The following is a 12,069-nucleotide window of genomic DNA, read 5'->3' as shown; positions in this document are numbered from 1 at the left end:
TGGCGGCGCGAACACTGTATGCATTGGCTACAATCAGCGGCGATTCAACGGCGCGGTGGGCACTAGCGAGTAGCGACCCAGCGGGCAGCGGCTGTGCTGGCCGCTGTCTACCGCCGAGGCGTAACGGCTCAGGCCTAGACTCCGAGTTCGTCATGGCACTCCGCGCAACTTCCCTTGCGCCGGCTGACTCATGCATGCATCTACAATCTAACTAGCTAATTCCTCCCTTTGACTGCTATTTTCTCTGGTTGTACTGTTCCACAACTTAGGCATTTAATATTTTGATGCAAGGTGGAGGTGGGGGAAGAAAACAACAAGAAGAAGGATTGTGGGAGGAAGTGGCGTGTCATGTGGCGGCTGAGAAGAGGGAGGGGCATGAAGATGACGAGGAGATGCATTTATCTACCACATCATGAGCATGGGATATCATCACATGTAAATAGTATATGACTCATATCACACAGCCTTTCTTTTTGTAAAAACATTTTGTTAGCACATTTCTTGTTGTACATATAGTTTTTTTAGCATGTGGCAACACATGGGCATCCAGCACTATGTGAATAAATTCACTTTTGGTCCATTTTAAACTTGCTAATTGGCTTCTTACAACTCACGATGGATCTTTGTAATCCAATGTCTGATCGAACATAGAGATGAAAGAACTAGGAATCCGCACGGACTCGGTGCATGCCTTGGTGGTGGATCAGCACATACACAAGGGGAGGGGATTACGGCGGAGAGCGGGGGGCATCACTCAATTTTAAAGGAGAGGGCTCTATTAGGAAAAGGAAAGGGTGTGTCATGGGACAGGGTTTCTGTATTGAGACCACATGTTGAAAATAAGACAACCACATTTCTTCCCCACATATGGTCTGGATTTGGGGAGCCCAGACTGGGAGAAATGAGCTTCGACCTTGAGGACAAACTTAATCATTTGTTTGATTCACTTATATGCACTATAGTCCGTAGCAACCGGTTATTTTTCGTCTGGTTTTTTTGTCCCACCTCCCACCACCCCCTTCCATCGGTTTTCCTCTTCTCTTGTCTGGCCGGCAATACCCAGCGTATTTATGGTAATCAATCACAATTAATCCACGTATGCAAAGGCTATAAACTCAGAAATCTCATCAATCCAGGTATGGTAAGTGTCACATCCTAGTTAGCCATGCATTAGAGTGTTGCATCATGTTTACTTCTTCATCAGAAACTTGAAATGGGGATGACAGAACCCCAGTCCCCTCTAAAACCAACTAGGGTTTACTAAAAACTTTTTCAATGAACCTGAAATGCCCTTCTAAAATGCCCATCATTTTTGTCTTGGTTCAGAACCTCTGCCAAAAGTGGTGCACATTTTCCTAGGCCATCCTAGGGTTTTTGAATTAATTCATAAATATTTGAATTTGGGCATTTAAAATTATATAAAATATTTAAATGCTCAAATACCTCCAAACTAAAATGTTTCATGTTGGAAATAATCCAACTATGGACCAGGAGTGATTTGGTGATTTTTGAAGTTGCCTAGGTATTTTATTAAATTCAACAAAGTTGCAGATATATTAAATAAAAATAGAAACAGAAAAAAAGGGGAAAAGCTTACCTGTCGCCCAGTACCGGCCCACCCGCCGGCCCAGCCCAGCACCGCGCCAGCGAGCTGCTTCCGGCCAGGCAGGCAGGCAGGTGCTCGACGACGAGCACCGCAGCTCGCCATGCAGCTGCTCGCCGCCTCGCCGCCTTCCTCGCCCGGCTAACGCCGTGGATCAGCCTCCCTCTCTCCCCCGAACCCCCCAGACACCCCCTCTCCTCTCCAGCTCCTCCCCCTCGCACGCCCCAGCCATGGCCGACGCCATCGCCGCCACCCCCTCGCCGTAGCCACGCCCTCCGTCCACCCCACGCCGTGCCACCGTGTCCAGGAGCTCCGCCGCTGTCCACTTCATCGAGCAGCCGAGCCCCGAGCGCTCGCAACGCCCGAGTCCACCGCACCGACCTCGCCCGAGCTCACCGTCGCCGGAGATCCCCTTCAACGCCGTCGTCGCTCCGGTCCATCTCCGGCCGCTCCAAGGACTCCGTCGCACTCACTGTGAGCTTAGCCATCTTCCCCTCCCTTCCGTTCTTGCTCCCGAGCCGTGTAGCAACCTCCCGGAGCTCAACCGCACCCACCGCCGTGGAGCTCGTCGCCGACGTGCTCCCGGTCATCCTCCGGCCACAAACTGGTGTCCGTCATGCTCACCGTGTCACGTAGCATCTAGCTAGCCACTCCCCGAGCCTCACCGACCCCTCTAGCGTCAAGTTCGTCTTCGGCCGAACCCCGGTGGCCGCCCAAGTCGTCGCCGGCGCCAACTCCGGCCACCCCGACCTCAACGGACTCCGCCAAGAGCTGCGGTTTGTCCTCAGCTCCCCTCCGGTGGTCTCCGCGGCCCATTTGGTGGCCGAAATGGCCAAAACCACTCCCGCCGCCGCGTCGGGCTCGCCGGCGGCTAAACGCCGGTGCAGCCGACCCGAGTTTGACCACGGGTGGGCCCTGGTTGACTCCCCTGAGTCAATGACAGGTGGGGCCCAGCCCTGTTAATTAAACAGGATTAGTTTTAATTAAGTTTTAATTAAAATAATCACCCTGACATGCGGGACCCACTGTCAGGTTTGACCCAGACCTGTTCCGTTGACCTGCTGACGTCACACTGACGTCAGGCTGACGCAGTAATCGATTTTCTGGATTTAATTTAAATCAGGAAATTCCAGAATATTATTTAAACTTCAAAAATTCATAACTTTTATTCTGTAACTCCAAATTGGACAAATTATATATGAAAAATGATCAGAAAAATCCAATCTATCCATCTGTACTATTTTCATGCATGATCAAACAAGTTAAATTGATGTTTTTAACAGAACAAGGAAAAGCACTTTAAAAGGCCATGTTTGAGTTTGCAATTTGAATCTTTGATTCAAATTTGTTCAAACCCTTCTGGTTTTAGTTGCATTAGCCCAACACACTCATATTGCCATGTTTCATGCATGCATCATATTGTTGCATACTGTTTGGTAATGTTTGTGTATCGGTGCTCTCTGCGGCAGGTTCTGTCCCCGAAGAGTACCCTGATTACCCTAATGAAGAACCGTATCAGTGCATCGAACCATCAGGCAAGCAACCAACCATTTGATCATATCGATACAATCCCATGTTCTCGCTCCTGCTCTCTTTTACTACATTAAGACAACGCGTTTCAAACTGATGTGTGCTACGGTAGTTGAACCCATTTCCTCTGCATGACCTGTCATTGCCACAGTAACTAGATGAAACCCACTAGCATGTGTAGGAGTTGTTTGAGCCATATGTATGTGTTGTTCCTACCTTGCTATGCCTGCTATGCTTAGAGTCGTGTCAGGTCTGGTTCATCTGGGTGATGGGCTAGAGTGAAATGTTTATCTCGGTAATGAGAGTGGTGTGGTGAACACGATTTGGTAAAGGTATCGATGAGAGGCCATGTAGGAGTACATGGTGGGTTGTTTCATTGAAGCCGACCTTAAGCACTGAGATCTGTATGCGTGATTTAAGATACAGCTACTACCATGCATTGGGCCCTGAAATATGACCCCGCTCGACTTCTTATTCACCCTAGCTCTCTGTCCAGGAGTTGCAAGTAGTTTCTGGTGTTTGTAGCCTACTGGAGGCCGTGGACAGCGCTGACCGTAGGGGTGGGCTGTGATGCGGTAGGTACGTGGCACGGTGTACCGAACACCCGTTAGGTATCTCGGGAACCCTGTTCACATCGTTCGGGGCCGTATGGGAAACCCCGGCCGGACTCCCTGCGGATGGAACCTGAATAGGCGATAAACCTGGACTAGAGGCTTAAGTGTTTAGGTAGGTCGTGGTCTACACCCACGTCGGCTTTCACTTGAAGTCTGCCGAGCACATGTCGTGTGCAGACGCTAAGTGGTGGAAACATGTATGAAGAAGTACACCCCTGCAGGGTTATCATAATCTATTCGAATAGCCGTGTCCGCGGTAAGGGACTACTTGGTTGCCTATACAGTTCATAGACAAGTAAATGGAAACTGTTAAAAGCCTCAAGATAAGTGTGAGTGCCGAGGATGGCTCTTCCGTAGGAAGACGGAGGCGGATCCTCGGTAGTGTATTGAAGTGGTGAGTAGTGGACTCGTGTGCGCAAAACCATTTCAAGTTGAAGTATCGTAGGATAGCCTAGCCAAGAGTCAGAGCTGGCTTGCTGCAATAACTCCACCAACCCTTCTTGATACTATGCATGTATGTAGGATCTGATGTAAGTCTTGCTGAGTACCTTTGTACTCATGTTGCTATAATCTACATTTTTACAGAAGACGCTGCAACCCCTTCTGATGGGTTCTATGTAGACGTTGACATCAACGAGTAGGCTAAAGACCCAGGTGGTGACCCTGAGCTTGTGAAGGACCACATAGTATAGCCAGAGGCTTTCCAAGCCTCTTTTATTTTACTAGTTGTCTGTACTCAGACAAGTTACTTCCGCTGCTGGCTTGTATGATTGTATGACTTGTATGTTGGGTCGTGAGACCCGTACCTTTGTGTGTATGTTATGTATGGCTCACTGAGCCTTAAATAAAGTACTTGTGTCATAGAGTCATGTGGTGATGCTTCGTTGTATTTGCACATATCGAGCATATTGTGTGTATGATTGAAATGCTTGGTATGTGTGGGATCTGACTATCTAGTTGTTTATCTTTAGTAGCCTCTCTTACCGGGAAATGTCTCCTAGTGTTACCGCTGAGCCATGGTAGCTTGCTACTGCTCTGGAACACTTAGGCTGGCCGGCATGTGTCCTTCTTCGTTCCTGTGTCTGTCCCTTCGGGGAAATGTCACGCTATGAGTACCGGAGTCCTGTTAGCCCGCTACAGCCCGGTTTACCGGAGTCCTGCTAGCCCAGTGCTACAGCTCGGACCCACTTGCTGATGACCGACACGTTCGAAGCTGGGTCATGGATGCTTGTCCCTGTAAGTCTGTGCCACTTTGGGTTTACGACTAGTCATGTCAGCCCGGACTCCTTATCATATGGATGCTAGCGACACTATCATATACGTGAGCCAAAAGGCGCAAACGGTCCCAGGCAAAGGTAAGGCGACACCCGTGGGGATACCGTGCGTGAGGCCGCAAAGTGATATGAGATGTTACCGGCTAGATCGATGTGACATTGAGTCGGGGTCCTGACAGCGTTGGTATCAGAGCAGGACTGCCTGTAGGTTCTCCAAGCCAAACTGGTCGATGTTGAGTCTAGAAATTCTTTAGTTATATGTAGGGGAATTGTTTGTGGGTTGGAACGTAAGGCTCCTTTTACTTCTTTATCTTATAACATTCTGATCTGAGTCAGTCCATTCTTCTACCGGGGGTTAAGGAATTAGGATCTATTCTCTCTATCAGGATCACGTGTTACTAATCAGTAGTACCTTATAAGTTTGATGGATACAAACCTAGTCCAGTTCTACTACCACATTATGTTGTTAGAATGGATTCAGAACTTTGATATGATGATGTTGAGTGTGTATGAAGTCCTTTGTCAAATGTCTCAAAATCCTTCTTGAGCATTTACAGCTGTTATGCTGCCAAAATTTCGCTAGAAATTCTAATGCCTTTGCATTACGATTGTGCTTTCAGATGGCCACTCGCGACCTCAATCAAGTGGTTCGCCTGACTCGATGCCTAGATGTACCCGGCCATACTGCCAAGTTGGTCAGGGTAATGATTGAGGCTGGATACCGCTGGTATCCTGAGTACACGGTCGAAGAGCAATTCCGAGACTTTAATCAAAGCCAGTATCTCTGCACTGTCAGGATATTTCCATCTTATCCTGGATCCACCGAGCCTCTTCACTGCTCCTATGGTCTCGGGGTTACTATTGAGATGGCTGTGCAGGACGCCGCCTACTCTATGATGACCATTATGCGAGTCAGATCTGGTCTATTTCGGGACTCTGATTTCCGGTATATGCCAGGATCACTTCCGGGAGCACAAGGGTATCTCCAGGCTATCTATGCTGACCCCACCCAGGAGGATTCACGGACTCGCACCACTGCTGAGATGCTCGAGGATAAGGACCGTGAAAATCGGGCCTTGAGGTTAGAGCTCTTCAATACCCGTGCTGACCACTGGGCCACTTTGACTCGGTTCGCACCGGCGGTGCAAGCTGGATATTCAGATATGCGCGATCTCTATCCTGTGAGATCTGCTCTGCCAGACGTGATGGTTTGGCGTGATGTAGGAGGCATCACCCCACCTCGCGGTCCCCGCAGGCCACCGTTTGTTGGTCCAAGGCCTCATCCTAGCCCCTATGGTCCACAAGCTCCGTGAGATCGTCTGTTTCCGGATGATCATGTTGAGCTTCCAGGCTATGGAGGTGATTTCTACGAGGACTACTATGGATCGGTCTGAGTTAGTGGTAGTATCACTAGTTCGCACTAGTTGTGTCGTCTATTGTCCCGCGTGACTCGTGGGATATGACCTAGTTTGTACTCCTTCCGGAGGTGTAGAAAAATAATGTATAGGAGCTTGGAATGCCTCCGATGAGATGTAATCCTCTTTCACCGTAATAGTACTTTGTTTGGTCTTGTACTAAACCCTGTATGGTGTGTATGACGATGGAATAAAAGAAGCAGTTTCTGTATCTACCATGTCATACGGATGATCATCTTGCATTTCGAGTTATTCCTTACATTTCTACCCTATGTCGGAATTTTATCATCCTGACTAAATCATTGTCTTGTTTACCTAGGATGGTCAACACGCGCGCTAACCCTGCTTCTCAAGAGCAGGCCGAAGGCAGTGAAGCCAGGGATGCAAATCTGCCTCATCCTCCTTCACTAGCCGAGGTTATGATGGAAGCTGAGAGAAACAAGCGGGAGACCAACCGTTTGTTGGAGCGTATTGAACAGAACACAGCACACCATCAGAGGACTAACATGGTGTCACTCAGTGATTTCATCAAATTACATCCACCCACGTTCCACCACTCCGTCGAGCCTCTCGACGCTGATGACTGGCTTCGCAGTATCTCTCACAAACTGCGTTCCGCGCTGGTAGCGGAGGCTGACAAGGTCACCTTTGCTGCATATCATCTTGAAGGCCCCGCCAGTCTATGGTGGGAGAATTATGGAGCTATGCGCCCGGCGGGCCATGTCACTACTTGGGCTGAATTCAGCGAGGCTTTCCGTGAACATCACATTCCGGAGGGTCTCATGGACCGTAAACGTGAAGAATTTTGCAGTTTCACCCAAGGCCGGCTTTCTGTGGATGCTTACAGCAGGGAGTTTGGTAATCTCGCACGATATGCAACCGAGGAAGTGTCTACCGATGCCAAGAAGCAAGCAAGGTTCCGTAAGGGCCTTAGTCCTGAGCTTCGCCGCGACCTCCGTCTGCATGAGTGCACATCTTTTCAGAAACTTGTCAACAAAGCCATCAGTGCTGAAACTGGTCAGACTGACTATGACGCAACACGCAAGCATGGCCGAGATATGGGTTCCTCATCCGGTGCTGGTCCTCAGAAGCGCCGCGTGTGGGTACCCAACACCGCCCTGCCACCCAGGTTCACACCGAGGCCATCCTTCCAGGCGCCTCGCCCCGTTCAACAGTCTGCTCCAGCCAAGCCCTATGGGGGTCCAACTAACAATGCTCCTCCACGTACCAGTTCCGTGACTTGTTTCAAGTGTGGGGAATCTGGCCACTATATGCGTGAGTGTCCCCAGACCAACCCCAATCAATCTGCTAAAGCTGTTGGCCGTGGCAAGCCGACAGGAAAAATATTCCACGCCAAGCCGGTCACCGCTTCACGTGGCCATGTCAACTGTATCTCTGCCGAAGAAGCTCAAGAGGATCCCAACGTCGTTCTCGGTACGCTTCTTGTCAATTGCCACCCGGCATCTGTTCTTTTCGATACAGGAGCCTCTCATTCTTTTATATCTGAAAACTATGCTCGCTTGCATAACGTCGCATTCGGTGATATGCCAACCTCTATGGTAATTCAAACTCCGGGATCCAAATGGCAAACTTCTAGAGTAAGCCATGGAAATGAAATCCATGTCGACAGACTTGTTTTCCTCGCGTCTTTGATAGCCCTTAAATCTTCAGATATTAATATCATTTTGGGTATGGACTGGATGTCAGCTCATCAAGCCAAAATTGATTGCTTCTCTAGGACTGTTCAACTCACCCATCCTTCGGGGAAGATAGTCAATGTCTTGACCCGAATAGCCAAGCGACAATTATATTCTCTTAACGCCAGCCCTTTGCCAGACCTTGAGGACGTTCCGGTAGTCCGTGACTTCCCGGATGTCTTCCCAGAAGAATTGCCAGGTGTTCCACCTGACAGGGATGTTGAGTTCGTAATAGACCTCATTCCAGGAACCGTTCCGATTGCTAGAAGTTCTTATAAGATGGCACCCCTAGAACTAGCCGAGCTTAAGAAACAACTCGATGAGTCCTTGAAAAAGGGTTTCATCCGACCTAGCTCCTCTCCGTGGGCTTGCCCCGTCCTATTCGTCAAGAAGAAGGATGGTACGGACCGGATGGTTGTAGACTACCGACCTGTCAATTTAGTCACAATCAAGAACAAATATCCACTTCCCAGGATCAACGACCTGTACGATCAGCTCGCTGGATCCTCAGTCTTTTCCAAGATGGATTTGAGGTTGGGCTACCATCAAATCAAAATCAGAAACGGGGACATCCCTAAAACGGCCTTTGTTACTCGTTATGGCCAATACGAGTACACCGTCATGTCCTTCGGTTTAACCAACGCTCCAGCCACCTTTTCTCGGTTAATGAACTCAATCTTCATGGAGTATTTGGATAAATTCGTCGTAGTTTATCTCGATGATATACTCATCTACTCCAAGAATGAGGAAGAACATGCCGAACATCTACGGCTAGTGTTGCAGAAACTTCGAGAGCATCGCCTTTATGCCAAATTTTCTAAATGTGAATTCTGGTTGTCAGAAGTGACCTATCTGGGTCATGTAATAACTGGTAAAGGTATTGCTGTTAACCCTGAGCGAGTTCAAGCCGTCCTTAATTGGACTCCACCTGAATCGGTCAAGCAAGTTCGGAGCTTTCTGGGCTTAGCGAGCTATTGCCGTCGCTTTGTCGAAAACTTCTCCAAAGTTGCTAAACCTCTAACCGAACTCCTCAAGAAAGATAAGAAGTTCGAGTGGACTCCACAATGTGAGCACAGCTTTCAGGAACTGAAAAGACGCCTGACTTCTGCTCCCGTACTGGTACCGCCAGACTTCTCTAAGGACTTTGTTATCTACTGCGACGCCTCGCGACAAGGACTAGGTTGCATTCTCATGCAAGATCGACACGTAATTGCCTACGCTTCACGGCAATTGCACCCACATGAGGAGAATTATCCTACTCATGATCTAGAGCTTGCAGCCGTAGTCTATGCACTTAAGACCTGGCGACATTACCTCCTCGGTAATCGTTGCGAAATATTCACTGATCACCAAAGTCTGAAGTACATCTTCACCCAACCAGATTTGAATCTCAGGCAAAGACGTTGGGTCGAGTTGATCACAGACTTCGACTTAGGAATAACCTACACCCCCAGGGAAAGCCAACGTCATGGCTGATGCGCTAAGTCGTAAATCTTATTGTAACAACCTGATGTTACAACAAAGTCAACCGCTTCTCCATGAGGAATTTCGGAAGCTAAACCTTCACATTGTACCTCAAGGTTTTCTTTCCACCTTGGTGGCAAAACCTACTCTTACGGATCAAATCATCGCTGCCCAAAAGCGAGATAAGGGAATATCTAAAATCAAAGAGAACATTGCTAGCGGAGGTGCTAGTTGTTTCTCCACAAATGATCATGGTGTTGTGTACTTTGAGAACCGTCTAGTGGTTCCCAAGAACCAGCATCTACGGCAGTTGATCCTTAAGGAGGCTCATGAATCTCCTCTCACCATTCATCCCGGTAGTACTAAGATGTATCAGGACCTACGCCAGAGGTTCTGGTGGACTAGGATGAAGAGAGAAATTGCTCAGTATATTGCTAATTGTGACGTCTGTCGTCGTGTAAAAGCAGAGCATCAACGGCCTGCTGGCACCCTTCAACCCCTAGCTATTCCTGAATGGAAATGGGATAAAATTGGTATGGATTTCATTACCGGTTTTCCCAGGACTAAGAGAGGGAATAATGCTATCTTCGTCGTGGTCGATCGTCTTTCCAAAGTAGCCCATTTCTTACCTGTTCGTGAGAGTATAACCGCTAGTCAGCTGGCAGACTTATACATCTCCCGAATAGTGTCTCTCCATGGTGTTCCTTTGGAAATTAACTCGGATCGAGGAAGCCTCTTCACCTCTCGATTTTGGGAAAGTTTCCAAAATGCTATGGGAACCCGTCTCTCCTTCAGCACTGCTTTCCACCCTCAGTCGAGTGGTCAAGTGGAACGCGTCAACCAGATTCTAGAAGACATGCTTCGAGCCTCTGTTATCTCATTCGGAATGGACTGGGAAAAGTGCCTTCCATTTGCCGAATTCGCTTACAACAACAGCTATCAATCTAGCCTGGGTAAAGCCCCTTTTGAAGTTCTCTATGGACGACGGTGTCGAACACCCCTTAACTGGTCAGAGACCGGGGAAAGACAATTCCTTGGCCCGGATATGATTCAGGAAGCAGAAGAACAAGTTCGCATCGTTCGTGAAAAGTTGAAAACAGCCCAATCTCGTCAAAAGAGTCAATATGACCGAAAACATAAGGCTATGACTTTCGAAGTTGACGAGAAGGCTTATCTTCGGGTCACCCCTCTGAAGGGAACCCATCGTTTCGGTATCAAAGGCAAATTGGCTCCTCGTTACATTGGACCTTTTCGCATTCTCGCCAAACGAGGAGAAGTTGCCTACCAGTTGGAACTACCTCCGCATCTCTCCAGAGTCCACGATGTCTTCCACGTTTCTCAACTCAGGCGTTGCTTCTCGGATCCTATCCGTGGAGTGGACTACGAAACGCTTGATCTCCAAGATAATCTTACATATCGAGAATACCCCATTCGTATCCTCGATCAGGCCGAGCGTACCACTCGACGTCATAATATCAAGTTTCTCAAGGTTCAATGGTCGCACCATTCTGAGGATGAAGCAACTTGGGAAAGGGAGGATCGTCTTCGACTCGAGTATCCCGCCTTCCTCCCGGAGGAACCCAAATCTCGGGACGAGATTCTTTTGAGTGGGGGTGAGTTGTCACATCCTAGTTAGCCATGCATTAGAGTGTTGCATCATGTTTACTTCTTCATCAGAAACTTAAAATGGGGATGACAGAACCCCAGTCCCCTCTGAAACCAACTAGGGTTTACTAAAAACTTTTTCAATGAACCTGAAATGCCCTTCTAAAATGCCCATCATTTTTGTCTTGGTTCAGAACCTCTGCCAAAAGTGGTGCACATTTTCCTAGGCCATCCTAGGGTTTTTGAATTAATTCATAAATATTTGAATTTGGGCATTTAAAATTATATAAAATATTTAAATGCTCAAATACCTCCAAACTAAAATGTTTCATGTTGGAAATAATCCAACTATGGACCAGGAGTGATTTGGTGATTTTTGAAGTTGCCTAGGTATTTTATTAAATTCAACAAAGTTGCAGATATATTAAATAAAAACAGAAACAGAAAAAAAGGGGAAAAGCTTACCTGCCGCCCAGTACCGGCCCACCTGCCGGCCCAGCCCAGCACCGCGCCAGCGAGCTGCTTCCGGCCAGGCAGGCAGGCAGGTGCTCGACGACGAGCACCGCAGCTCGCCACGCAGCTGCTCGCCGCCTCGCCGCCTTCCTCGCCCGGCTAACGCCGTGGATCAGCCTCCCTCTCTCCCCCGAACCCCCCAGACACCCCCTCTCCTCTCCAGCTCCTCCCCCTCGCACGCCCCAGCCATGGCCGACGCCATCGCCGCCACCCCCTCGCCGTAGCCACGCCCTCCGTCCACCCCACGCCGTGCCACCGTGTCCAGGAGCTCCGCCGCTGTCCACTTCATCGAGCAGCCGAGCCCCGAGCGCTCGCAACGCCCGAGTCCACCGCACCGACCTCGCCCGAGCTCAC

At 48.9% G+C, this 12,069-nt stretch overlaps 1 protein-coding gene across 3 annotated transcripts in view; it reads left to right on the top strand.

Moving 5' to 3' along the window:
* The window catches only part of LOC119338899 (protein FATTY ACID EXPORT 1, chloroplastic-like), a 41,515-nt gene that overhangs the window by 14,718 nt on the left and 14,728 nt on the right, over positions 1-12,069 (top strand). The window contains exons 3-4 of one of the 3 annotated variants that reach the window (XM_037611106.1): positions 292-435; positions 3,073-3,138. The exons of 1 other annotated variant lie outside the window; for it this stretch is intronic. In XM_037611106.1, coding sequence (XP_037467003.1) covers positions 292-435; positions 3,073-3,138 — 210 coding nt within the window. The remainder of the gene's footprint in view (positions 1-291; positions 436-3,072; positions 3,139-12,069) is intronic. One more of the 3 variants, XM_037611109.1, reaches the window with a different exon arrangement.

Source organism: Triticum dicoccoides, chromosome 7B (genome assembly GCF_002162155.2).
Source record: "Triticum dicoccoides isolate Atlit2015 ecotype Zavitan chromosome 7B, WEW_v2.0, whole genome shotgun sequence".
Classification (NCBI taxonomy): domain Eukaryota; kingdom Viridiplantae; phylum Streptophyta; class Magnoliopsida; order Poales; family Poaceae; genus Triticum; species Triticum dicoccoides.
This window is presented reverse-complemented; position numbering and strand designations above follow the sequence as displayed.